Here is a 26,199-nt window from a genome sequence, read left to right as displayed (position 1 = left end):
AGGTCCATGTTTACACTGCAGGTAGTTCAGCTGAGTCCACAACGAGCAGTGATTACTCAGTTTAGGTTTTCTGCCTTGACCAGGTGCAGTTGTGAAGCTACCCTTTGAGTTACCCCTAATAAAAGTCGTCCCCCCCCACACACACACTTTGGCCTATTTCTGTAAGAAATATTAAATAACCATCTCTAACAAAAGTTTAGTACGTAGTTTGTGTAGTAAAGTGTATTCAGCAAGTTGTGTTTTGTATTCACATAAGATGCCTTAATTGCCTTCTTATTTATGCCCTGCATTATGCATAGCGGTTGTTCCTCTGGGTCTTTATTTGCTCTCACCAGACTTTTGCAGCCAAGCCTCAGATAATCCCCTTGTTCTGGCCTGGTGTCTAATTACAAGGCATTAGGGTAGTTGTTCCAGGAAACAGACTGAGGAACCTTCTGCAAACTGTTGTTGGTTTTCGACACTCGTCTCTGTGTGTTCCCAGAAGGGGTGGGACAGCAGCCACCCAGATGCCTACAGCTGTGGCAGTGACTGGCTCTGTGAACAGCTCCTGTTAAATGTTAAGTATCCTCCAGAAGTCACTTGTAACCAACCAAGCAAATTTATTTTATTTCATTTTTCTAAAAACAAGTTGTATTAAGAAGTTGGATGTCTTTGGATGTCTTTTGTGGGATAAAAACAATCTTTTTTTTTTAAGTATAGAAGTAGGTAATTTTGTCTCTGACCCTTATTAGACATCTCCTAAACCCCTGCAGGATTGTTATGTATGGCTTAAGTTGTGGTCCTGCTTCTGCTTTGAGGGCCTCAAAACAGAACCCTCAGTCACCCTGTGATACACAGGACTAGCCTGCTCATCAACAAAGTAATTTTTAGTGTCTAATCATTATTGATGCTTTTTTTTTAATAGATGCTGAGAAATGCATATTTTAAAGCTTGTTTCCCTGTGAAGGGTGTGATCGGCTCACAGCAGGAACTGATTAATACTTCCCAGAAACATTAAGGCACAGATCCAAGGGCGAGGAGTGAACTATCATCCCTTGTCTTTCTCGTAGCAGTTCTTTGCCCAGGTTGGTGATAAAGATGGTAAAGTAAGTCAAGGTTCCTTTTAGCCTGCCCTTTCTGCCTGGAGGGAAGCAGCAGTCACAGCAGACTTCCTGTATTTAGAATGACTCAGGAAAGCATGGGGGGGTGGATACAATATACTTTAAGTGGCAACACAGACTTCACAAATAAGAACAAGACAAAAACCCCAGTAGAAGTAATTCATGGTGCAATTACTCTCTCCCTAACACATTCCAGGTTAGGGTAGGGCCTATCCTAAAGTGCCATTACTTCTCAGTACTTTGCTTCAAGGGGGGGAGAAATGATGATACAGCCATAACCGTCTGTCTGAAAGCAATTTAGTGTTCACTTCCCTTCAGCTTCCACCTTTTCAGTCTCTTTGGCAGACAGAACGTTGTAGAACAGCAGGAAATGTTTTAAAAAAGGCTCAGGTTCCTTATTATTCTCAGGAAGCAAAAGTCTCGCTCAGGCTTTGCCTATGGCCACGTAGTCAGGGCTCCTTGTCTGTCCTGCACGGAGCCGCACAGCGCCCCTCGCGAGCAGGAGCCTCTGCAGCGACTGGGAACAGGCGTTCTCGCTGCGGTACCACTTAAGTTACTTCACTTTCACCGAAGCTGCTGTGTGAATGAGTGTCATCAGCCAAAGTGTCACCATACGCTTTGCTTCCTTCTTCAAAATACAAGACAGATAAAGAATCGGGCAGAGCTTCCTCGGTGTAGTTCTCCAATGCTTCTAAATGAGGCATGCTAGGGTCCCTCAAATACTGAAAAAAAAAAAAAGAAACAACAGTTTAGGGATTTATCCACATTACAGGTAGCTGGAAGTTACAGAGACGGAGCAAGTGCTACCAGCTACAGGCAAGTTGTTGCAGACCAGAATTCAAAGGCAGCTGCTAACTGCGTGTTTTATTCTGGATTTCCTTTAGGCTATGTTGAATAAGAAGGAAGTCAAAACTGCATCATTTCCCAACAAAATAAGGCAAACAGCCATGTAAGCAAGTTAAAGTAGCCCCTTACCTCATCAATTTTGATAAACTTATCTGTGGCTAATATTCTTGTCAGTTTAAGCAAATTCCTACTAGTTAAGAACAAAGCACAAAAGAAAAGATTTTTTAATTACACTGCTGGGGTCAACTGCAGGAACCTACCAACTAATGGCTCGTCTGAAGCACTGACAGGGCAAATGAGAGAAGATCCTGCTTTGTTCAGCGTGAAACAAGGCAGATCTGTACCTTTTATCATTACCAGAAAACTCTAGTGTCATTTCTCTCTTGCAGTTAATTTTGGAGGGAAGGGGGCAGAGGGGATGTCAAAGCAAAAAGTAAATCATCAGCTTTACAGTGAATTTATGTAATTTTTAATCATGGAAAGGTTAGGAAAAAAAATGGAGTCCAGTGAAAATATTTTGTTCCTCGTTACCCCCATAGACTCTCCCTATTACTAAATCGCTCTTGTGTTTTGAGAGGAAGTAGAGCCACCTACCACCTCACATACTGAGACAGCAGCCTGCTATTGGTTAAAAAATAACCTTCTCATTCTCAAAAGACTGATGTAGCGTATGGTATTACACAAAAGCTTGTTTCATACTGTAGGAGTTGCCATAATCTGGCTGAGACAGGACCACAGCTCAAATCACTGGACAAAATTAACCCTGGTTTCAATTTAGGGCACTGCTTTCTCTGTAATCATGGCAAGGATAATAAGCATCAGGATTATTTTTTCAGATGTATTAAAAATAAATTTCTTATATGGGAACCTCCTATACATATATTTTAACAAATTCAAGACATAAAGGAACCTTGATTTTGCCTTCCTATGTAAAGTAGTTTCTGTGGTAGAACTGCTCCCTGCAAGTCTGATGCTGAAAGCTTGGATACTTCTGTAAAATAAACGTGATTTTTCTGAAAGCCTGTAAAAGTGCATATGAAACTGCCCAAAAATAATTAGTATTCTGTACTAAAGGGAAGTGTTTTAAGAGGAGAAGCCCCAGGCTGGTTGATTCCTTTTAGAAATACACATTTAGGAAATTGCTTGCTTGTCATGCAAAAAGCTTTGCTTTGCATGGTGTGCAATATAGCTGTCTTCACAGAGCCCCCATCAAATGCAGGGAGGGAGAAAATGATTTGCTCTGCAGAAGTCCAGATTCATTTACCCATTTTTCTATAAAAATCTGTAAAAACAGCTCTGCAATCAAAGAACAAACATTGTACAATGGACTGCTGTGGCACAGAGATACACACAAGCAAATACAAACACAGAAGAGCAAGAACTTTAAGCACAGTTCTTGATTTAAAAGAGTATTTCATATTTTAAAAAAAGGGGAAGATGATCAGGACTGAAACAACTTTGTTTAGTACCGAAATGCGTGAGCTGTAATGAGAAAGAAGTCCTGGGATATTTTTTTAGCTGAGTACTGCATAAAACTACAGAAAAAAAAAAAAAGCCAAGAACACTTCCTCAGGCAGCCTTTAGTCTTCAAGTCAGTCCTTGCTATTGAATTGATCAGTGTCCACTCCTGTATTTAATTTCTAATCAGAGACCTAGGTCTTACGTACGTTCTACAGCACACAAAAGCTTTCTGACTAAAGTGAGCAACTGATTCAGGTGAGGTGAATTAGGTCAGCAAAGAAAAGGGTGGACAAGGTGTAGACAAGGAAGAGAGCCTTAGTCCAGTTTTTTAACACGATTACACCAGTACTTGTATCTTAGTACAGAAAAGAAAATAATGCAGATGAGTAGAAGAGGAACAAAGTGAGAGATCACACTAGATACTTAAATCAGCAATTGCTTATATCTGTTTCTGCTCTGCAACGACTAGCTTCGTTCATGCTTGCTCCAAGACCATCCCTGTCTTTTGCAGGAGGGGTTGGGAGGGGGAAGAGAAATAAAATGTCTACACGTACCTCTTCAATGTGTGATGGGATTTTTAAAGGTGGCTGACACAAATACTTGATTGTTTTGTGGTGTCTCGATAGAAAAAACAAACCGATTATCATGAGAATTAAAACAAGGCCAACCAATGTAAATGTTATTACAATATACACAGCTCTGGTCGTCTCTGAAAAAGAAAACAAGGTTGGTTCTTACTTGTACAACATCACACCTAAAGCAACACACAGCAAGCTGAAATTTAGCATCCCCGGCAATCAAGCTATGATTTCCCAGGTTAAGGTCACAGCCCCGCTATGGATACACTCCAAACACCCTTATTAGCTTCTTCTGTGGTTCCAGAAATCACCAGCTTCCTCCCCTCACCCACGCAGCCCAAGGGACCAGAAACCCCATGAGCAGGTTTCACCTACACGTGTACCTGTGCTTTTAAAGCACGCTGAGGTTCTGCGAAGTCTGGATGTTGGACATCACACAGAAGGATACATGAGAGGGACAAATGCTGTTACCTTGCAGATGCCTCCTCTTTCCCTTGCCCGATTTTATATTTTGTACCCAAAAAATGTCAAAGAAAGATGGTCAAAGAGGAGGGGGATGTTCCTGTCCTGCAGGAGGCAGTGGCTGAGGGTGAGGATCTGCATGAGTAACACCATCTCCTTCATCAACAGTGTCCTCTAATGACCAAGTAGTTGTGTTTTCTTTTTACGTATATTTTATGTGGCCATAACAGCTTTTGTAAAAGAAAAGGACAAGGGGAAGAGTATAACAAAGACCCTCAACTAGGGACTGAAAAATTCCTCATTGATTTGCCATTAATGACAACTGTGAACTACCATCAGTGGTGCCCTCTTAACATACCTGCCAAATACGGGTACGTGACTGACCAACTTACACCAGCTAAGGCTCACGTCCTACACCCATCCCCATCAAATAAGAAAAGTAACGAAAGCAGCCTTGTACCATTCATTGGAGTTCTGTAACACTCCGGGATTCTCTGCAGTCCAGGGATCTGCTCATGTAAATACTTCACCAGTTCTATTTCAATCGTAAAACAATAAAGTGTCATTTGCTTCAGATTTTCGATTTTGAACAGTGCATTGCTCACCCACATCTCCTGTTTAAAAGATAAAAGAAAAATAGAGGTGTTACTATAAAAATTGGCCTTCAATGCAATTCTCCTCCCCATATTTAAGTTTATCATTCAAAAAACATTTTTTTTTTCATAATTCATCTTTCCTTCACATTTCAAGAGAATGAGGGAAATATATTTCAACTTTCCTACTTCACCATGTTTGAAATTTTATTATTTTTTAAATGAAATGAAGCCTGACCATGTAAAACCATCTACACGGGCATGAACAGCAAAGGCACGGAAACTGATGTGAAGTCTCGCTTTATCCACAAAATGCTGCTGGATGCTTTCACGCAGCTTCTGTGACACCTCCGGCAGTGAATATAACATAAGGAAGGGGGAAGGAAAAGCAAGCCATGAGAAACGTCTCCAGCACTGGAGGAAGCTGGCAGAAGTGCACTTCAGTGCAGAGCTTCAGCCACGTCAGCTCCTTCTAGTGCCATGAAAAACAGCTGATGGACAGCACAAAACCTCCAAGGCCAATCTTTTGTGGATTTTTAACCTATGAGGGGCTGGAAGAAGGACCTCAGTGAAGCCTAAATTATCATACGAGAGTTACATCTTATCTGAACATCAAACACAAAAGTATTTTATACATGTCAGAAAAAATACATGCTTGTGCAAGGGAGGAAGGAAGTGGAGGCGTTTCAGATTTGGCAAGGCCTTTGATGCACAAGGCTTGAAAAATGTTTTCTGCTTCTGCTTTTCAAGCATTAGACTTGAGAATGTCTTTTTTAAATTCTTCTTCCTTTATTTTTATTTAAAAGAAAAAAAAGGCAGCAGCACAGGCACGCAATGAAATATATCAAACCCTCTTCAGTCTCAGTCTGAACAGGGACAGCTCATCCCACCTGTGTCCACCATGTTTCTCATAAATCTGTCTTTCTCTGCCCTAGGAGGAAAGGCAGCACCAGGCCAAGGCAGCCTGATACTGAAGCCACCAGCACAAGCAAGCCCAGCACAGGAAAGGAGCAAGTATTCGCTAGCTTTTTCCAAAATGCCTAAGTAAACTTTGCAATCTAAATGCCATTTTTAAGCCACCTTCGACACTTTGTGGATCTCTTATTTGAACAGCAATGCAGTTTAACCTGATTTCATACAGAGGAAACAAACAAAAAAAAAACACACACAGATGTTTCCTGAAAGTTTTGTTAACACATTCAGTGCTATGCTAAATGACCAGAATAACTCATTTTCAAGCCACCACGTGGCGGCCTTTGCTATTAGAGGAAAAAACAAACAAACAAACAAACCACATTTGGTTTCTTCCTCCATTTCTGCCGTTTTGCCAAGAGATGCTGACTTACCTCGTAGTCACAGAGGCATTAAGAACAAAATAAATTAGACGGAATTCTTACTTCTTTAGTAGCAGTCGTTGCGTTCTCCCAGTAGGACACTTTATACTGGACAGTACCTTCTTCAGATTCAAAAGGGGGTGAGACACTAATGAGCAGTGAGTCAGAGCTTACGATCACGCTGTTCACTTTAGGGGGCCCTATGGTAGCTGAAAACAAGCAGAGAGAGAGCAGTGAACCTCTGGGATGCTGAACAGCTCATCATAGCATGTCCAGCTTGACCTAGAGCCTCTTATACTCAGCAAATACAGCAGGTATCAGCAGCTTTCTCCTCAAGAAAGGGAACGTTTTCTCATCTACTTAATGCATTTAAGAAATCTTGTATTGCAAACGCAACGTAGAAAATACTTGAAAGCATAAGTGAAATTAGATAATACATTTTTTAGGTAACTTTCCCTGGAAATTAAGTAAATCTTCACTAGTATGGATCTGAATCTACCTTTAGTTAATGATGATACAGCTTTTTATTTGTTTTTCTTCAAATAGCCAGTTAAACCACATATTCCATGTTCTTTAAAAACACATTGTTTGGAGGGGTTAACAGGTTGGAAGTTGAGGTACTCTGGGTCTAAATCATGAAAATACTTTACAAAGCATTGTCATTCCTAAGACAAGAGGCTTGTGCAATCACAGACTACGTATGGTCACTAGTCATTTATCCTTTGTTTCTCCTTCATTAGTTAAGTTTATCAGCATTTGTAAAGCACTCTAGGATCTCAAAATAAAACACTAGTGCATATATTAAAATAATTGGCTGCTTGCAGACTAGAGGGGGGAAACTACTAATAAAAATGAATCCTTGCATGGAATTATTGCTTGTTTCACTTCGAAAAAAACATCAGAACCTGCTCTGTTCACTGTTACTTTGGAGAAGATTGGCCTCCATGATCTTTATATTGGTACAGACATTTCAGTTTCTGTCTACTTCCTGTTTCTGTAGAACTGCAAACGCCTCGGTGCGTGTTCTCACTAATTCCCTTTGCTGCTGTCTCAAGCGGGACCGATCCAAACGGTACAGGCACAGAACGGCCCCCAGTCTGGGTGTCTGGCAACTGATCCCACGGCTGGTCACACACCAACGATCAGATAACATCCCTCCTACCCCCCAAGGACCAGACACACAAGCATCTCCCCAGACTAAGCCACCCCTTTGTCCTGTATTCCCATCAGCCTTCCTAACTCCCCAGAGATACCACTCTCCCCCTACGCAAACAATCAGCTGTACTCTTCAGTCAGGACTCAGGCAGCTCCCCACCCCCGTGCTCTTCATTACCAGGGAAAGCATCAGGCTCTTCCCAATATGGAGCACCATTACTCATCACAGCCTACAGGAAAATGCAACCTAAAAGACTGTTCTGCACCTTCGTTAATATTTCGGAGGCTTTTTTAAACTCAACATTTATCTTCTCTGAATCCTGAAAGCAATCACAGCAAGGCAAGGCCTTTGTTCTTACAAAGAACAATGATATGCTTGTTCACACATTTGATAGGCTTTCAAGTGTGCCCTTGACCCTCCTGAACTGTAGCCATGGCAGCTGAGGCTTGTTAGAAAAGAGATCTGTTCAACAGAAACAGGTAGTTTGCACTGAGGCTGCCACAAATCCAGGGCGTGCATGTGTGCACGTGCCAGTGCTGAGTGAGAAAGTAAGAAGATGGAAAACTCTCTAACATAATGCAGGTCATAACTCTTGTAAGGCTTGGCCATGCAAGGAAACTCATCAGGTTTCTCTCTCAATACCTGCTGAAGGAATGCACTGCTAACACCACTGCAGAGGAACTGATGTGCATCAAATTCCTTGTCACACACTGAGATTCTCTGAAGTCACTGCTAACTGAACACCTACAGTTCTCTCACTTAGCTCCTGTATATCACAGAGTGATAACATCCCAGAACAGATGACACAAGTCTCCTTTGAGAGACCTACTGAAATCATAAATGCCACTTACTGTCTCTCTCCGCCACAAAGGGATCTGCTTCCACCCAGTCAGAAGTCATTTGCCCCAGCTCAGACCTCACACGCAAAACAAACGTCCAGAGACGCTCATTCCGTGACAGGGGGAAACTGCACTCAGTCCGGGCGATGCGGGTGCAGTTCATCTCATCCCACTGGTTAAAGGCCCCCCTGCAACACAAACCAGAGGATGAATACAGAACGGTGCAACTAGCGGAGCTCTGAAATACACTCCCACACACCTGGAAGACTTTAGTAACAAAAGGATATGTAACGAAACTACTGCTTTCACAAGCGTTTATCCTACAGCCCTTTCAGCACCTGCACTTCTTCAGTATCAGAAGAACTACAATTAGTGAGGGAGAATGACATGGGAAACCACGCAGCTTTGCTGGGTGCTCTTCAGGTATCCAATCTTTACTCAATTTAGTGGAAATGTCAGAGGCTAAAAGATTCTCAGGCTTCAGAAGATGCTTTCAGATACACGTAAAACACCTGTAATAAACAACTCATTCGTTCATTCCTACGCTTATTCATTTTTAGCAGCTTTTTAAAAACTAAGGGTGTTGCTGGATTAGAGCAAAATCAGTTTGGTTGGTGTTTGGAACGATTTACTTACGTTTTAAAATGGACTGTATATAACACCACGCCTCTCTCTACTTTAACAGGAGACCACCTCAGCGTGTTATGGAAGTTATAGGAATAAACCTTCACATCCTTGGGTGCTGGTAAACGTGGAGAAGAGTCTAAAACATGAAAAGAAATAAAGATAATTACTAAAACATTCAAGTACACTTAACTAACTTTTCGTCTCCAAGTTCCATCACTGCATGTTACATTTTAGCTGCTTTGCAGGCAAAACCACTTCTTCTCATTCCATTTCTAAGTGCAGTGGTACATTTAAGTCCCTGGTATCCACGAAGCACTGAATTGCAACTGATTTGTTCCATACAGAATATAGCACAGGAAGCCTCAAGTCCAATACAAAAGAAATAACCCTACCCAACTCCCCCCGGAAACTATAATTTCAGGTCCACAGTCACTTGTCATCGCTATTTCAGTTCTCCCTCAACCCTACTGTGTTACCAACTCAGACCACATTTTTCTGGATCATCTGCCTCTTGCTAGCTTGGTTGAAAACGTCAAGGTTGCTTCAATGAAGCTTTCCAGCAAACTTTTCCAGTGGAAGAAGAAAATGTTTCTTCCCCAACTTAAATATTCATGATTACAGGTTAGGGTTATAGGGTTAGGGTTGCACCCATTCTATTTGGGAGCCTGAAGTGCTGCCAGTTTTGAAACAGGTGTCACACCACAGATAAGGACAGAAACCTCTGTTAGAGGTGCACCTTCCACTAGCAGGAACACATCCAGCCAAATTTGGTCGCGTTGTACGCTCCGGGGACTGATGTAAGACCTCAAGTGCTTTCAGGCAGCTTGTCAGGAAGTGAACGACACAGAAGTTGAAAGCAAATGGCGGTCCTCCAGCACAGGGAGTGGGCACCCCAATGCCACCCCAAGCAGGGAGGAGGAAGCAGCTGTCTGCTTGGCACTGCCAAAGGCCAGGCATGGAGCCGGGGCTGTAAAAAAGGCACATGGAGAGAGGCAATAGCTGGCCTATCTGCAAAGCCAAGCCACTGAAAGGCAAGGGGAGCGGTGATAAGGAGCTGGGAGAGCCCAAAGATGTCAAGATTACCCAGCACGTAGGCCAAGTTGAGGAAGAGATGAAAACACGGTTAGCAAGCGTCTTTTACAACCAGAAAAACCTCACTCCGTGAGTTTTTTTTCCAGAACTGCTGTGGCTCAGGTGGGAAGGGGCACGTGGGGTCTGCAGCCACCAGCCCAGGCAGCCCCGAAACCCCTCAGGAGGGAGATGAGCACCTTCATGGCCTGCCTTTCCTCGAGGGAAGAAGGCTCTCCTTCCACGCCTGGCTAGTATCAGTCCACATAACGATCACCTACTCCACAAGGCACATTGAGCCTACAGGTCCAAAGCTCAAAGATGGCCATGACGTGGCACGATAGCCCAACGTGGTAAGGCTTCCTTTCATTGCTGTTGCTCTCCAGACAATATTCTCCTAAGATATAGTTCGTTTATTTATACACAAATATCTGAAGATCAAGCACTCATGGGAAATTCTGGCCCATCCTTCCGCAGGAATATTGGAATAGCTTTGAATTTTTATTTCCACATCTGATTTTGTCACTGCTGCTGACAGTGCTACCTTTGAGAAGAGGCCTAACACCAGCATCTTAACATCCTTCACACACAGGACAGAAACCATACAAATCTTCATAAAGTTGTGCATTAAGCCCCAAGTCCCAAATATGAAAAAAATGGTTACACTCTCCAAGTTTTAATTGGGTATTTTCCTAGTTTCTTAGCCGCATCTTTCGTGTAGCGCTCTTAAGTAAACACACATTACATGACATTGCAGAGGCACCGTTCAGCTTTGTAAGCTTGAGATTCTTTAAGGTTACAGTTAGAAATACTACCTAAGCTATTAATCTTGTGTATTTTAACAGCTACTTGGAAACTTTCATTCAAGAAAAGTTTTCACTTTCTAGCCACAGAGATTCTGTCGCTGCTGGTCTGGCATGTGGCAAGGTATCTCACACCATCAGTAATCTGCACTGTCAGACATCCGATACAAGCTAATTTTACAAAATTCAAGAAGGTTGCCAGATCAAAATACAAGTATTAGAATTTTTCTCTCCCTCTAAAAAAAAAAAATAAAATAGAGTAATGAAGGATGAGGGCAGATGGTTCATTTTCTCTGCTATCAGGACTGCACCCTCGTTACCTTACCTTAGATTAGCACTCAGAAATGTAAATTCCTGAACTCTTTAAGGATCATTAGTTTGTACTACCAAGGCAACAGAGCACACACTTCAGCAGAAAGCACCTACGTATGCAAGCATCCTGGAAACACGCCCCAAACACAAGCCACCTCATCCAGGGATGGGCAGAAGCGCCCTGTCCTCCTTCCTCCCTGCCCCACAGAGCAGCTGCTTTCAAAGCACCTGCCAAACAAGCCTCAGCCTCTTTCCTCCTGATACCCACACTTCTCGACGCTTCAAGCCACAAGTCAAAACTTTCACATAGCCGAGCGTGAAGCCACAGGTTACGGCGAGTGAAACCAGGCCAGCCTGGCCTAGCTGCTGGTTTCACAGCCTCTGTGCCTGCTCCCGAGTGACTTCTGGACCCTGCATCAGCCTCGGGATGCACCATTTTGGCAAAGAAGGAAGTAGCTTTTTTTTTTTTTTTTTTCTTTTTCTGCTGGACTTCAGCTGTCGTAGCTTACTGAACTGGCTCCTCACGCTGCCAGAAAGGCAGCAAAGCCTGTAAAAAAATGACTAACAGAAGTGTATGGCCAAACGGGGATGGCCGGCAGCAGCTGGCCATTGCTTCTGGCGGGATTTCAAGGCACAGCTCCCCCTTCTCCACAGGGAGAAAGACGCCCCAGCAGGACGGGGAGGAGGCCCTGAGCTGGCCAAACACCACAGCAGCTCCCTGGGAAGCCATCAGCAAACAGGGGAGAGCAGCAGCGGGCGCGGAGGGGGCAGGGTAGCGGAGCAATGACCCCGCAGCACACACACAGCTTGGCCAGGGCTGACACAGCTGCTCCTGCCTGCTTGCGGGGATCCGTCCCAAAGGCAGAAGCGTGCTGGCTCCTCAGCTATATCGCTCAGGCTCTGCTTGGAGAGGGGAAGCCTCCCACGTTGGCTGAGCCCAAAACCACCCCTGAGACTTAGGGTCCCAGATAGGACTCGTGGGGTCCCAGATGGGGCTCGTAGGGTCCCAGATGGGGCTCGTGGGGTCCCGTGGCAGCCAGCACAGCGGTGCAGCACGGCGAGCAGCCCACCAAACGCCGCAGCGCTTGCACCAACCCTCCCCCGAGCCCACCCCGCGGCACCGCGGCGCCCCCCCGGAGCCCCCTCCCGGCCCGCCCCGGCGCCCTGCCCCACGCACCTTCACCCGCAGCCCGGGCCGGGCCGAGGAGGAGGAGGATGAGGAGAAGGAGGAAGAAGGAGAGGAGCAGCGCCCGCCACGGCATGGCCCGGCCCCGGGCTAGCGTCGCGCCGGCCCCGCTCGCCCCTCGGCGGCAGCGCGGCCCCGGAGGAGCGGGGCCGGCCGCGGAGAACCCGGGGGGAACCGGGGCTGAGCCGGGCCGCAGCCACCGCCCCGGCCCCGCTCCTCCTCCTCCTCCTCCTCCTCCTCCTCCGCCCCCGGCGAGGCGGGTCCCGGCCGCGGCCACGCCTGGGGCGGCCCCGGGCTGGGTGCCTGCAGCCTGGGCTCCCTGCTGGCCTCCCTGCTTCCTCCCTGCCTTCCTTACATCCTCCCTCTCTCCCTTCTGTCCTCCCTCCCTCCCATCTTCCCTCCCTCCCTCCCTCCCTCCCATCCATCCATCCATCCATCCATCCATCCATCCATCCATCCATCCATCCATCCATCCATCCATCCTCCCTCCCTTCCTTCCTTCCCTTCCTTCTTTCCTCCTTCCTTCCTTCTTCCCTCCCTCCCTCCCTCCCCTCTCTCCTCTCTCCCTCCCTCCCTTCATCCCTTCTTTCCTTCCTTCCCTCCTTCCTCCCTTTCCTCTCTCCCTCCTTCTCTCCTTCACCCAGCGCCCTCATGCCCGCCGCGGCGGCTCGCAGCCCCGACCACATGCGGTACGGGCGCCCTCAGAGCCCCGCGTGCCTGCCTACGGCGTGCGGTCGACGTGAGAAAATCTCGCACGAAGCGGTTAAAGTTCCTCGGCTTTCTCCGTCTCTTTCTGGCATAAACACTGACGCGTGGTTAAGTCTAACCGCAGGCCTTTAGCCGATGTTATTGATTACGGTGTCGCGACTCAAAAACCAGGAGGCAGCGGTCCCCCCAGACGGCTGCTGTTCTACCAGAACCATGGTTATTTGTAAATCATTCACCAGGTAGGTAGGGATCCAGTGTCTTCAAGACCCTCAGCACTGCACTTCAGCTTAAAAGCACAAGAAAGTGGCGGAGCACTCCTTGCATCCCCTGAACAAAGCCAATACCCTCTCTTTTACACGTTTCAAAGAGGAAAAAATGTTTTGTTAGTGCCAGATTGAGAACTGTGACCAGCAGTTTGCCAACAGAGGAAACCACACAGAGTTAGGACGCTTGCAACTTCCTTCGTTCTCAGAAGGTATTGATAAAAGTGGCGTTTGGCTGCCTAAAGGCGGCAAGGTTGACACCACAGGCATCCTATTTCCAGCAAAAGGTAAATGGGTGAGAGCAGCAAGGCAGTAGATAAGGCTGAGCAGCTTTGGTTTCCAAGTAAGCTTGGATGAATCACTTCGTTCTTCGCATGTCAGTTCTTCCTCAGTCGAAAAAGATTCCTGCCTTTCCCTTTCTCATGCATGGCCTGCTCACAGTGCAAGTTTTCGAGGCAAAGGTCCTGCTGTTTCATGGTACAGTTGTAAAAGGGGCCAGAATCTCAGCTGAAGGCTTTTAACACCGACAGGAATGCTAATGGCTAGACACAAGTATAAACAGAGGAGGAGGAGAAGATGGGGGGACAAAAAAAAAAAAAAAAAAAAAAAAAAAAAAAAGATAAAAAGCCAAAAGCACTTTTCTGAACATGCCTGACCTGCTTTTGAACCCTTCTGGGAAGAGTGACTCACCTCTCAGTTGAGCGCTGCTGTTCTTCTGAAACCATCTGCTCCACAAGCTTCGCTTTTGGGATTTCCCCAGTGAGCAGCCCGTGCAAAGAAGCAGATCCTTTATTAATAATGTCTGAAGCCAGTGAAGGAATTTTGGTCACACAGCATTAGTGTGACTCACAGTGCGTTTCTGGGCGTGTGGAGCCAAGTGGGTAATTGGCCGCTTGTGGCTCCGAAACCTAAAGGGCAAAGTGGCTGGGCAGAGCATGTCCAGAAGGCACAGTAATTTTGGTGGCATGTCTAGGTCATGCATTAAAGAAATTTTGTTTCAGAGAGGAAGGTCGCATATATTGAAAAGCACTTCAAAATGTGAATTGTGAAGTGGGGTTTCCCTCCACCCTTGCACTGAAGACCTGTATTTACTGTAACTGTTGGAGGAATCCCATAACCAAGCGTGTGTTTTCCCTTTGCCAAACCAGACAGGCAACTTTACAAGCTTTGGACTTTGTTCCAGCTGATCTTTCTGCTACCTTGAACTTCCTTTTAAGTCAAAGCCCAAGGAAATTACTCTCTTACAGTCTAAATGGTTGTTAGGAGGGGCATCAAGATGACTGGTCAAGCTTCATGGAAGAAAGGTTAACAAAACGTGTGGTTTTCACCATCAGTGGTAGCTTAAGTAGAGCTGAACAGAGAGAGGAGCGAATTGAGAAGAAACATTGATTTAATGAAGATGGAGGAAAGAGAGAATTTGAATCAATGCAATGTCTGATTTTTTCAATGAGCTCCAGAAGAAAGAGAAAAAGAAAAAAAAAAGAGAGAGAGAGAAAATAAACACGAGAAATCTGTAGAACTTACAAGAGTTCAGAGATAATTACGTATGTTGCTTTCTTTTCTTTGATTTTAGAGAGCAAAAAACAAAGTTAGTACCATATCAGAAAGCAAGGTATAAATTCATTTTTCTTGCTCACTTCCTTTCCTCAACAAAGGTATCAACATGAGAAAGCGACAGTAGAAGGAAGTACACTCCAGAAGAGAAATAGCTCCGAAATATGCCTGCCAGTTACAAGCTCTTAAAAAAAAAAAAAGTCACTGAGAAGTCTTATATGTAGAAAACAAAACAAAACACAATAATTATGGCACATAATGGCAATAAATTGACATAATAATTACTTATGAGAAGTACTTTGGGGTATATTTTACCAATGCAAACAATTTTCTACCTTAAAATCTCAGTCTTGCTGGTTGTTATGCATGGATGTTTGGGTCCACCCTTGTGAAGCTGAAACCAACGCACCAATGAAGATAGCTAAGCAATATCAAGGCAATTACTTTCCTGCAGCTAAATTACCAGCACAGAATCTTGAAAAAAATTGAATCCACAAATGATAAGAAATTTTGCAAAAAGTAACACGTTTCACCTTTACATTTGAAATACAGAGAGGAAATGCAGTGATTCTAAGATCCAGGGACACCTCATGCATCAGATAGTGAGTAGTAGTAGGTGGGCAGTTTTGAGACCACAGAAATATAAGAGGAAAATCAGCCACCTTCTCTGTATCCCTCCATTCACCCTCTTCTAAGCACATAATGCAAACAACCAGGGCTGACTCAGTCAGGAAACCAGGCAGAAAAAGAAAATTTTTTAAATCCCTTCTTGGAAGGGAAATGTAATTAAGTTGTTTGACTTTGTCCTGACATAAATATATATATAAATCTTGTAGGAAAACCGTGCTGGATGGTGGTCAGTTTGGATGTAAAGCTTCAGAGTCTCAGCCTGCAAAATCTACTTACTTGTGGGAGAAAGCTGGAATGATCTGGCCTCTCATCTGCAATCTGGGTCCTAAGGGTATTTAAGCATTTAAATGTGCATTTACAGTTCAGAAAAGAAAAGTATTTGTTCTTTTAGAAGTTCAGCTCCCAGTGGGAGTAACAAAAATATTGTGGTCCCCAGCATCTGACAGACTCAGCCTTCTGCAGCTCCCTTCTGTTCACAAGGGTTTGGTGATGGGAAGCATCACTGCACAACAAACAGCTAAAGGCATCTGGCTCTAGCACCTCATGCTCTTATTCCCAACCTGCAAAGGCACAGGTGTTGCCATCTAATACGGCCAACTTCAAAAGTTAAAAACAAATCATAAATTAAAAAAATCTCTTAATATCTTGATATTGGGGGTAACGATTGTATTGCGTTTTTGTTGGGTGTGATGGGATATTCAGACATCCCATTCTGTCTTTGGTTGTCTGAGAGAGCAAATGAGCATCGTATCTATTCACAAATGCATGGAAAGAGGTGATTTGGGGTGGTGCTGTGGAGCTGATAAGCATCTATTTATTCTCTCTCTCTTGTCCCTTGATGCAGCCGCCTAAGCCTTGGCCCCTCGTAAGTAGGGTCGAGATAAGGACCATGATGAGGTACGCACACGAGCACAGCTTTCCAAAGCCAGCAACTTAAGTAGCCTGAGTTCCCACCAACTCTTTTCTGAGCTTGATATTCTTCACCATCTCTCAGAAATCAGCCATTCTCAGTATGGTAGTTACATGCTAGTTTGGGAATTCCTTAGCTCAATACTGCCATTGAGAAAGGCTCTGCCTCTGACTGGAGGGAATTCCCACAGCAGCACGCAATCAGAAATGCCTGAAACAAGGCTTAAAGATCATTAAAGATCGTTAACGTGTTCAGTACACTTCTCTAAGCTCTTTTGAGATAATTTAAAATCAAAAATAGATCTAAGGCAGGCATATCACACCAGGAAGCCAGTTCTTGAGTTCCTTGGTTGTATTTTAGCCAGTTCTTGAGTTTTCATTGGAAAGTTGACTCTGTCATACTTTGTGTTTTGATTTTTATAGCACACGAAAGTGTTGGTTTTAATTAACATTCACTATCAGGCAAAAAGTAGGAAATATTTTTGTCTGTTTAGTACTTAATAAGATGTATTACAGTGCAAGTTTGGCCCTGCTAAACTCTCTGCAGGTTGTCTTCTCCCTCTCAGGGGCATAGCAGCAAGTTGGATGTACACGAGGCTCAGATTATACTGTTTGTGCTGGTGCAAAGGAAGAAGAAGAGATCAGGAAGAAAGGCAGAAACACCTCCTGCCCTTGATCTGGTTTGCATTTTCTGAATTAGACCATTATTTAGGATATCTACTGGTGAACTGAGCAACTAGAATAGACTTTCCTACAGCACAATGTATTTGAGCCCGTTCTGGCATGTGTACATGTATTTCAGGATGCTGCGGTGCTTAAATTAAAAAAAAAAAAAAAAAAAAAAAAAAAGTTTTAGTGATTCATTTACAGTAACTCTCTGATGAAATAAAGCCTCCTAGAAACAGAGAGGAAGTATAATGAGTGATGGCATGCTTGCTTCAAGCAGCTTTCATAACCGGCAAAAACAGAGATGTGATTGTATAGACCGATAACGCGCGCTATGGATAAGCTCGTCTACCTGAGCGTTATTTCCAAGACACAGCATGTCTTGATATCTGAAAAGCGAGCATTAATTTAAGATGCTTGGATGTGTTGTGGATGTTAAATAGTTGCAATAACAAAAAGGTCACGGTGGCAGGAGGACAAAAGACAACTTCCTCAAATACTGACATTTAGCTACAGCATTGCTTGGAAGATACTGGTTTTGGTGTGGGAATTTCCAAGGGTCAGGGGTGGGAGGTTAAAACAGATGAATGCTCTAGGTCATTCTTATTTGAGAAGGGGACTTGAGGAACATTAGCTGATGAAATGTTAAGTATTATTTCAGGTACTGGAAGGCTTGCAGCACCGGGAAATGACTTTAAAAGCACGTCTAGTAAACACGAGCATTCCACAACAGTGGTGTGTAAATAGCTCCCCTTTCTTCTTTGAGCTGACACCTAAGATAAGCATCCACTTTGTGGTAAGTGCAGGCAGCACCCATGTTAAAGTGACTGGGAGAGGATCCCTGGCTTCCCACCAGAAGAAAAGCCAGGCCAGCTGCCGGGCTGTTGCACTGTAAAGAGGCACCTATTTTGAATGAATGTTGCCAACACCTCTTGGGTTCTTGATGAACAAAATCCTAATTAGACTTTGGGGCTCTGTCTTGGCTCCCTCAAAACTTTTGTTTTAAGCAGCTTTCCACTGAGACATCCTGCTTCAGGCACAGAGTAGGAGGGTTGAGTACACCTCATCTTGATGCTATGACACAGCACGCCTGAAGCGAGAGGGGGATCAAAAGGAGAGCTTTCACGTTTTTAGCCATTCAGAAGAAAACATATGGATTCACTCAGTCTGGATGATTATGTTCTGGCACCACCTTAAGATTCAGTTGAAATTTGATCTCAAGTAATTAGTTGTAAGGAAAAATAAAAAAAATAATAAAAATTATTTAAAAAAAAGGAAGAAAAGGAATGTCTCCTGGCCGTCTCCCACCCAAATAACAGAATTAACCGTTACCAGGAAGGAAGATATCATAAATATATGAAGGTGGAAACAAGCTGCTCAAAACATTTCCTCCTGCAGGATAATTAAAGCCCTAAGTCTGCTGACCGCCATGGCATTGTTTTGCTTTCCTTATAGGATTTCAGTCATCTTTGGCCTTGTATTATGCAACAGGAAGCTGTCTGCTTTTGTCAGTTTATTTTTTATTTTTTCCTGCCAGTTTGCTGAGCCATGAGGGCTCTGACAAAAGTAGCTCTGGCACAAGAGAAAGGGTGAAACTGCATTCCTGAGAACTGTGACAGCCAGCAGGAAGGTAGGCTTAGGGTGCTGCAAAAATGCAACCCATGCTTAAATCCTGTTGAGAAAGTGAGTCATTCACAGGACGAGTCTAGGTAGGCCTAGCAAACAAAACAAAACAAAACAAAACAAAACAAAACAGAATAAAACAAAACACTCATAGTCGAATAGAGCTAAACAGAGTAGACAACGAAAAGTAAAAGAAGCTGCCAAAGGACTTTATGATTACTTCTTACAGAAAAATGAGAGCTTGTCCAGATTCCAAAATGCAACACAAAGTTCAGGGAAAAGAAACAAGGATTGGAGATAGGGATAACTGAACCTCTGTCTGTGGGCATCAACTGTTTTGCTTTGTAGGTTTCTCTGAAAAATGAGAATTGAATGATTGTGTTTATCTGAGCCTTCCTGCATCCAAGTTATGAGGTCCAAGCTAAGATGCAAGCAAAGAATTTGGTTTAGCAACTTGGCAGAAGATCTGGAAGCAAAGACAGAGACTCAGTTTTTCACTTGGAGCCCCTTATGAGATCTCGGTACCAAAATGATGTGGGCCTTACGGGGGCTGGCAGACATGTGGGAAGACAAAAGTCATCTGAAGTGCAGAGAGTTCAAGCCTCAGTCTTTCAGGGCGTATTCCCAAAGAGATGAGTCAGCTCTACAGCTGGCACACTGAGGAGTGGTAGTGGAGTGCAACAAAGTCCAGGACTTTCAGGATAACCTTGAGTTTGCCATATTCTGAGGCACGAAATACTTGTGAGCCGGTCATCCCATTCAGCTGTTCCTCCTTTGCCTGCACTGAGCACTTTCTGTGATCCCGGTTTTACCAATGACTCTGTGCATTCGTGGAAAAACAACGAGAGAGAATTGAATCTGAGTTAGGAACAGTTCAGGACCACTATAAAGCAAAGGTTCGTCTGATACAACACTTAAATGTGATGTCAAAATATGCAGCTTGCAGGCTGAGAGATGTGAATCAATCCCTTTACTGAAAGGGACATTACGGATGCTGGAACAACAATTTCAAAATATGTGGATAAAAGCATTTTGGTCCCTGAAATCTAAAATAAGCCTCTGTTTCAGGAAATAGCCAGGGAATAGTGACCATGATACCTCTTTCTCTGAAGGTGAATGGTCATGGAATTGGTCACTATCAGGCCGAGCAATAGTACTTGTGAAAATCTCCTCCACTGGGACATTGAATAAGGTCCCTGAAAAAGAAATAGGCAAGATATGTTTAGAAATACTAACACCTTAAGTTAGTTTTAGACAGCATAACTACCTACCTGTTTGTCTAATGTTTTAGTCTGCCAACTGTGATCAGAGGTTTACTGCAATAGCCTTTGGGGATGGTAACCTGGGGACTCTAGAGAGGAACAGGCGACAAAAGCCAGGAAAACTATATTGATTTGTGTTCTTTAGGCTACTCCCAAAAGTTCTCTGGAGTTGAGGGCTGCAATGCAAATATAGCTGATTTTTTTTTTGATTCATTAACAAAAGCTCTGCTTAAATCTCAGAAACCTTGGTCTGAGAAAGTTTTTGCAAATAAGAAGACACATAGTATGGGCAGAAAATGGTTCTCCTCATAGAGGTGTAGTCAAGATCTTAAAAGTTTTCTGGGAAAACCTTGGTTGAATGAAACACTTCTTTCCAAGTGCAATATGTTTTTGTTGTTATTGTTGTTGTTATTTTCTACAAACTGTAAACACTCAGCACTTAAAAACAAAAATTTGTTGCCAAGAACACCTCTGAAGGACGGCTGGTATGGCAATTGACCCAGAAGGCAAGTTGAAGGCACTGGGGGAACCCAAATTTCTGCCAAAGATGCATCCAGACCTCTTGCACCTGATTTAGATTTTGTATAGCTTTTCTGCTATGTAAAGAGATCGCTCCTCTGCTTAGGGGAAGGGCACTGGATTATGCATAGGCGATAGCATTCTTTTATGGCCTTTGACACACAGATACATGGAGTGTTGCCAGAGCCTTTGATGACGTGTGAGGAGGCAGGAAATCACTGCGTAGATCAGCACAGCCCAGATCCCTGAGGACTGTCTCCTTTAATCACTGTAGGCAGAAGGATAACGGAGTAAAGGTGAGAGGACTATCAGAGATCTCAGGCTGCTTCTAGGATATGTGAATATTTTTATTTTATTTTTTTCTGACGAAAAATATTCTGTGGTGCTCTTTTCTAGGGAGAGCACCACAAACCCTTAGTCTTGCCTGTTAGTTTCTACCACTTGCACTCAGCCTTCAGCTGAAGAGCAAGGCTGGCAATACCAACATGTGCTCTGTGTTTTGTGTCAAAGCACTAAGGGTAATGGTGGTGGCTCTGCAGGAGAGGAGACCCTTCTGCTACCAGAAACATGCCTACAGGCAGCCGAGGTTTGAGATCAGTATAGCGCAGAAGAATCAGTCTGAAGACAAAGCGGGGGACAAGGGAAAACTGGTCTTACCAGAGAAGTGAATAAGTTTTTAGGAGGTCAACAAGGGCCTTACAAAAAGCAGAAAAAGTCCCAACAATGCAGTTTGCTAGGAAGGCAGGAGTAGAAGTTTGCTATGACTCAGCCAAGAAATTCAGAAGAACTGAGAGGGAGGGGCTGCTGCTCCTCTCATAAACACAGAGGGCAACCAGGGTAAAAAATAACCCAGCCAGGCTGGCTGCTTAATATGCAGGCTGCTCAGTGCGAATCTACATCTAGATGTGTGTACCTAGGTGTGCTTGAAGGAGAATTTAGATTGCATCCCCTTTACGGGATTACTACATTAATGCTAGTACAAGTTTAAAAAAATAAAAACCTGAAGTGTCCCAGTTCTGCAGACTGAGCTACAGGGACAAAATCTAGCAGTTTTCTGGGGTGTCATTCACAGGAGCAGGGCCTGTAAACTCAGAGGGGAAATTAACTCCAGAAAGATTTGCTAGAGGAAAACATGCTCAGGGTGAAGGCAGCTAGACTGATAGACATTTGCATATTCACATACCCCACACACACTTACTGAGTGAGAGGCTGATGATGTAAGAAAAATCTTTTTGAGCCTCACATTGAAATTTTTTTATTATTATTATTTTTAATTGAGGTAGCATCAGTCCCATAAGGGAAAGATATAAAACTGCGGACATCATCTGTGTTTTTCAGCTTTCCAGCTATGAACTTTCTTGTGTTTTACTTCAATGTGATGCTTTTTCCTCCTCCTTTCCTTTACAAAGCCTAGAAAGGTGCACAAGAACACAGAGCTGGGACCAGGCCTATTGACAGTGTGAATGGCTTGAGGGTACCACCTCCAATCCCACAAGGGCAGTTCACTGATCTTTTTTTTTCTGACAAGTTTTTGCATACATTTTATGTACAGTGTAAAAGATGCTTTGGCTTAAAAGTGCCAACAGACACCTTTCTTGGGATAGCAAGCAAGATTTTGGGCTAGGTCAAGGCTAGACCTTCTCCAAAACTGTGTATGTGACATACTATGTATATGATGTAGTATGTCTATGACATACTATGTATATGACAACCCCACTCAAACATTTACATGCTTGGGAGCTTAGTATATGTTTGTAATATACAAAATAAATTAATCACTGTCTCTGTGTAGAGGTATGTGGAAGGAGAGTGTCTGCTCCTTTAAGGTTATCTGGTCAAGGAGCTTTTTCGATGCAACGGGATAATGATAAAAGGAGGAATACATAAACAAGATACAGGTACAACAAAAGCAGCACTGGGAACCCAATCCTCTCATCCTACTGACTGATAAGGGCATATGAGTTTATTCCACCAAGGTTAGCTGATCTGCAGACCATGGGAAGACTAAGGGAAGGAGGAGGGAAACCAGAAGCAAAACACACAGACCCACACCTGATCACCGCAGTCTATCTTATCATCTTATCAGATCTTTTCTTAACTCTCTCTGTGCATATTCTCACCCTCTGTCTCTCTTTCACAGAGACATCTCTTGACACACAGCTGCACTGTTTAACAGGGACTGGCCCCTGGGCTCAGGCTGAATGCCAGAATCCAACGTTACAGGATTTGGCTTTTCATAGACTTCCACAGAACTGGATCGAGAAGTCTGGTTATTGACATGACTGCAATCCCCACTTTCCCTGGGGCCCAGCTAAACAAAATGAAACCAGCTTTATGAGGTGTGACCGCACGCAATAAAAAAACAGCCCCAACTATGGGTGCTTTCTGAACAAAGATGTAGAAGAGAAAAATCTAATGAGATGATGGATTTAAGAAAAAAAAACAAAAACAAAACAAAACAAAACAAAACACTTAGCCACTTGTGTGGCTAAGGTTACCCTTTTATTTAATAGTGTACTTTTTCCACAAGCTCTCGGTGTTCATTTTACCTTTACTCAGTAGAAAAATGAGATCTGCTTTCTTTCAAATATTTAACTTGACAGGTTTAGGTGGTTTATATTTCAGAAATGGGTTCATTTGGACCTAATATTTTAAACCAATGTTTCAGTTCATTATTACATAGCTTCATGATTAGAAGCTTTAAGCACTCAAAACCTCTCCATCCTCTTCTGCATGACAACACACAATGTAGGATCACAGCCTAAGGAAATCTCTACAGATATAACTTGATTTAGGAGGGTACAGATACAATTTTACAGCCATGAGAAAACACACAGTTGCCAAGGTACAATAATATCCCCAAGCAAATGACTAATAACGTCCATTGACCTTCCTGTCCCATGCTCTACAACTCAATAATTCACATTGCTGCAGGTAAAGCAACTGTAGAGTGGCATGCTCGGCTCCTGTAACTATGCCAAGGTTTGCTTAGCTTTTGATCATTAACTATATAACCAGAAAACGTATTTTAGAAACAGAGAACTCTGCCATTTCCTTGATTGAGGAGAAAGGTAAAAAAGACAAATTGACAAAGCTGCCAGTGAACCACATACAAAACCTAATACAGTATTACTGAGGATACAGAAATTTAATTTCCTTTGTCATACACCTTGTGGCACACTGTAAATCATTACACAAACACACCTGACAGCTTCTTTTGGAAATGAACCCTCGTTAATTTTGTGTGCGTGTGTTACTACAACATGTTACAGTGCTGAAAGTGACAGTGCTGGAGCAAAAGGGCTGAGCCATGTTTATAAGTATCAGCTAATATGCATATTTACCAGTCTAACCTGATTAAAATAGAAACAGGAATCCTGTGCTAGATTGAATGCATTTTGGACATTTGTTCCAAGAAAATTAACACCAAAATCCTCAGTGGATAGCCTCAAAGAAACAATGCTGAAGGAACTGCGGTGCCAGTGTACAAACTGGGAACACTAGTCTGCACAGCCACATAAAGCCCAAATAATTGACAAACAGCCACGTTTGTCATTATACATGAAATAATAATTTTAAATAATTTTAAATTTTATTAAAAATTAATTTTAAATATCAATATTTTAAAGTGCTTTAAATCAACACAGCTTTGCATCACTACACAGTCAGTTCTGTGTATATTTGAACTATGGCAAGGATATGAGGATAAGGTTCTTATTGCAGGAAAAGACTGGCTCGATGGTGTGGGACATTTTAATTTCAAGTTGTAATCAATCTGCTTTTAAAGCCCTATTTAATGAGTTGGGCGGAGGAGGGAATGTTTTTAACAAAACTGTCTGAATATTTCCCCTGCCTGTGTCCCATCTCAGACCTCAGGTGTCAGTTTGCTGTTGTAAAACCAGCAGAGGGAGCTCAAAACATTAGGTACCAACATTGCTTACAGCAAGGGAAGCCAGGAAAAAAAAAAAAAAAAGTCTTGATTTCTTGCAGTTGGATAATAAAACCTGCCAAGTTTAGTAATTAAACAATGCTCGATGAAGGAAAGGGAATACATTTACAGGAACCTAAGCAAAGCTGCACGGACACCATTTTCTTTTTGAATATGTTTTCCACTTGCTGATTTGCAAGGTGCCAATTACATTTAATACTAATTACCAGATTACTTTCAGGACACCTGAAACTACACACACACGAAAAAGAAAATTAAATACAGAGCTTTTTTTTTTTTTTTTTTCCCTACTTTGTTGTCTCTGTACATGGCTAAGCAGAAATTTATTTGATTCTTAGCCATTCCCAGTCACAAGACCTAATGCATTGCTTACATGGTGGTAGCTTTCACTAGCACGATTTGACAATTACTAGCAGATGCTTTGATGGTCTTTGGGACCATCAATTCAACATCACAAAAAATAAGATGTCACAGTTTATATGTTTCTACATTATAAAGAGTTTCCTAGTGTTAGTTGCCTCCTGTGCAAAGAAAACATGACAAAAGTTGCTGCTTGGTGGTATCAAGATCTTTTAGATCCTTTTGTGAAATCAAGACCCTTGGACAATATGAGTCTTTCTAGGTATTAAGTTGTTACAGAATACTTCCCAAGAAACTAAATAAAATCATCTGCCCTGACTGATGTCTTGTTTTTTTTTTTTTTTTTTCTTAAAAAAAAAAATGGTGCAACAACAGTTTTAAGGGATCTGGCCCAACCCTCCTGGCTCAAGTAGGACCGCAAGAAGCAGGTTACCCAGGACCACGTCCAGATGTGTTTTGAAGATCTCCAAGCAGGAAGACCCCACCAGCCCTCCAGGCAACCCGTGCCCCATTACCCGCACAGTAGAGAAGTGCTTCCTGATAACAGCCTCTTGTGCTCCAGTTTGTGCACCAGCCAAGTGCTAGTGGCATTACATAGGCAATTATCATTCAGTAATGATTCACAACGACAATCCAATATCCCCCCAAAATACCACTGAACTGACTGTACTGGCTATTTTTTTTCCTTACAACATCAACTTTATGATTCTGAAATTGGATCAAAAGAAAATCCTAATAACAAAAACCATTCCAAAAGCAGAAATCATGGGAAAGTCACTGTGACTGTGACTAAGTATGCAAAAAATCATTACCAGATGCTCGCTTCCTTTCCTTCCTTTCAAGTAAAAATCCCATGACAGGAAACTTCTGCTTCCCAAGCCTAAAAGCAGATTATATTCCACATATCCCACACACTATCAACCTTGGTTAAGTGCTTCTGGTCTGAAAACCACTATTTGCTTAACTTGCTTATGAGTTTTATGCTCAATACCGACAAATCCTACTCACAACATCCAGTTGAAGTAATCAGTTTTTAATATTTTATTTCTACTGAACAAATTCAGTGGGAATGGTCAAATAATTCCTCCTCAATTTCTTCCAAACCAAGTAATAAGTATTTGTTCTCTCTTTAGAGATATTTTGAACTAGGAGTAAGGAAAAGCACTTTGAGAAACTTATAAAGACTTCAGAAATTGAGAAAAAGATATTTAAACAAAGTTCCTTTATGCATTTCTAACAAACCAATCTTAGAAGGTAGACTGCAAAAGTTTTGTCAACTTATTTTTCTAGATACACTTCAAACATCTGAATGAGATTGCACCTTAAAAAGGAACTTAATTTTCCTGCATAAGCATTAGATACTGTACAAACAAAACGAGCATTTCCAGATT

General features: G+C 43.0%; 1 protein-coding gene across 1 annotated transcript; it reads right to left on the bottom strand.

The window, feature by feature from the left end:
• Positions 1–579: 579 nt before the first annotated feature.
• Positions 580–12,533, bottom strand: IFNGR2 (interferon gamma receptor 2). Its single transcript, XM_032185559.1, has 7 exons — positions 12,357–12,533; positions 9,006–9,132; positions 8,382–8,557; positions 6,438–6,583; positions 4,908–5,061; positions 3,962–4,116; positions 580–1,822 (listed from the first exon to the last, which is right to left on the bottom strand). Exons 1-7 carry the CDS (start codon positions 12,439–12,441, stop codon positions 1,649–1,651), a joined length of 1,017 nt encoding a protein of 338 aa, XP_032041450.1. The 5' UTR covers positions 12,442–12,533; the 3' UTR covers positions 580–1,648.
• Between the last annotated feature and the right edge of the window lie 13,666 nt (positions 12,534–26,199).

Source organism: Aythya fuligula, chromosome 1 (genome assembly GCF_009819795.1).
Source record: "Aythya fuligula isolate bAytFul2 chromosome 1, bAytFul2.pri, whole genome shotgun sequence".
NCBI lineage: Eukaryota > Metazoa > Chordata > Aves > Anseriformes > Anatidae > Aythya > Aythya fuligula.
Note: the sequence above shows the minus strand (reverse complement) of the source record. Positions and strands in the feature narration are given on the sequence as shown.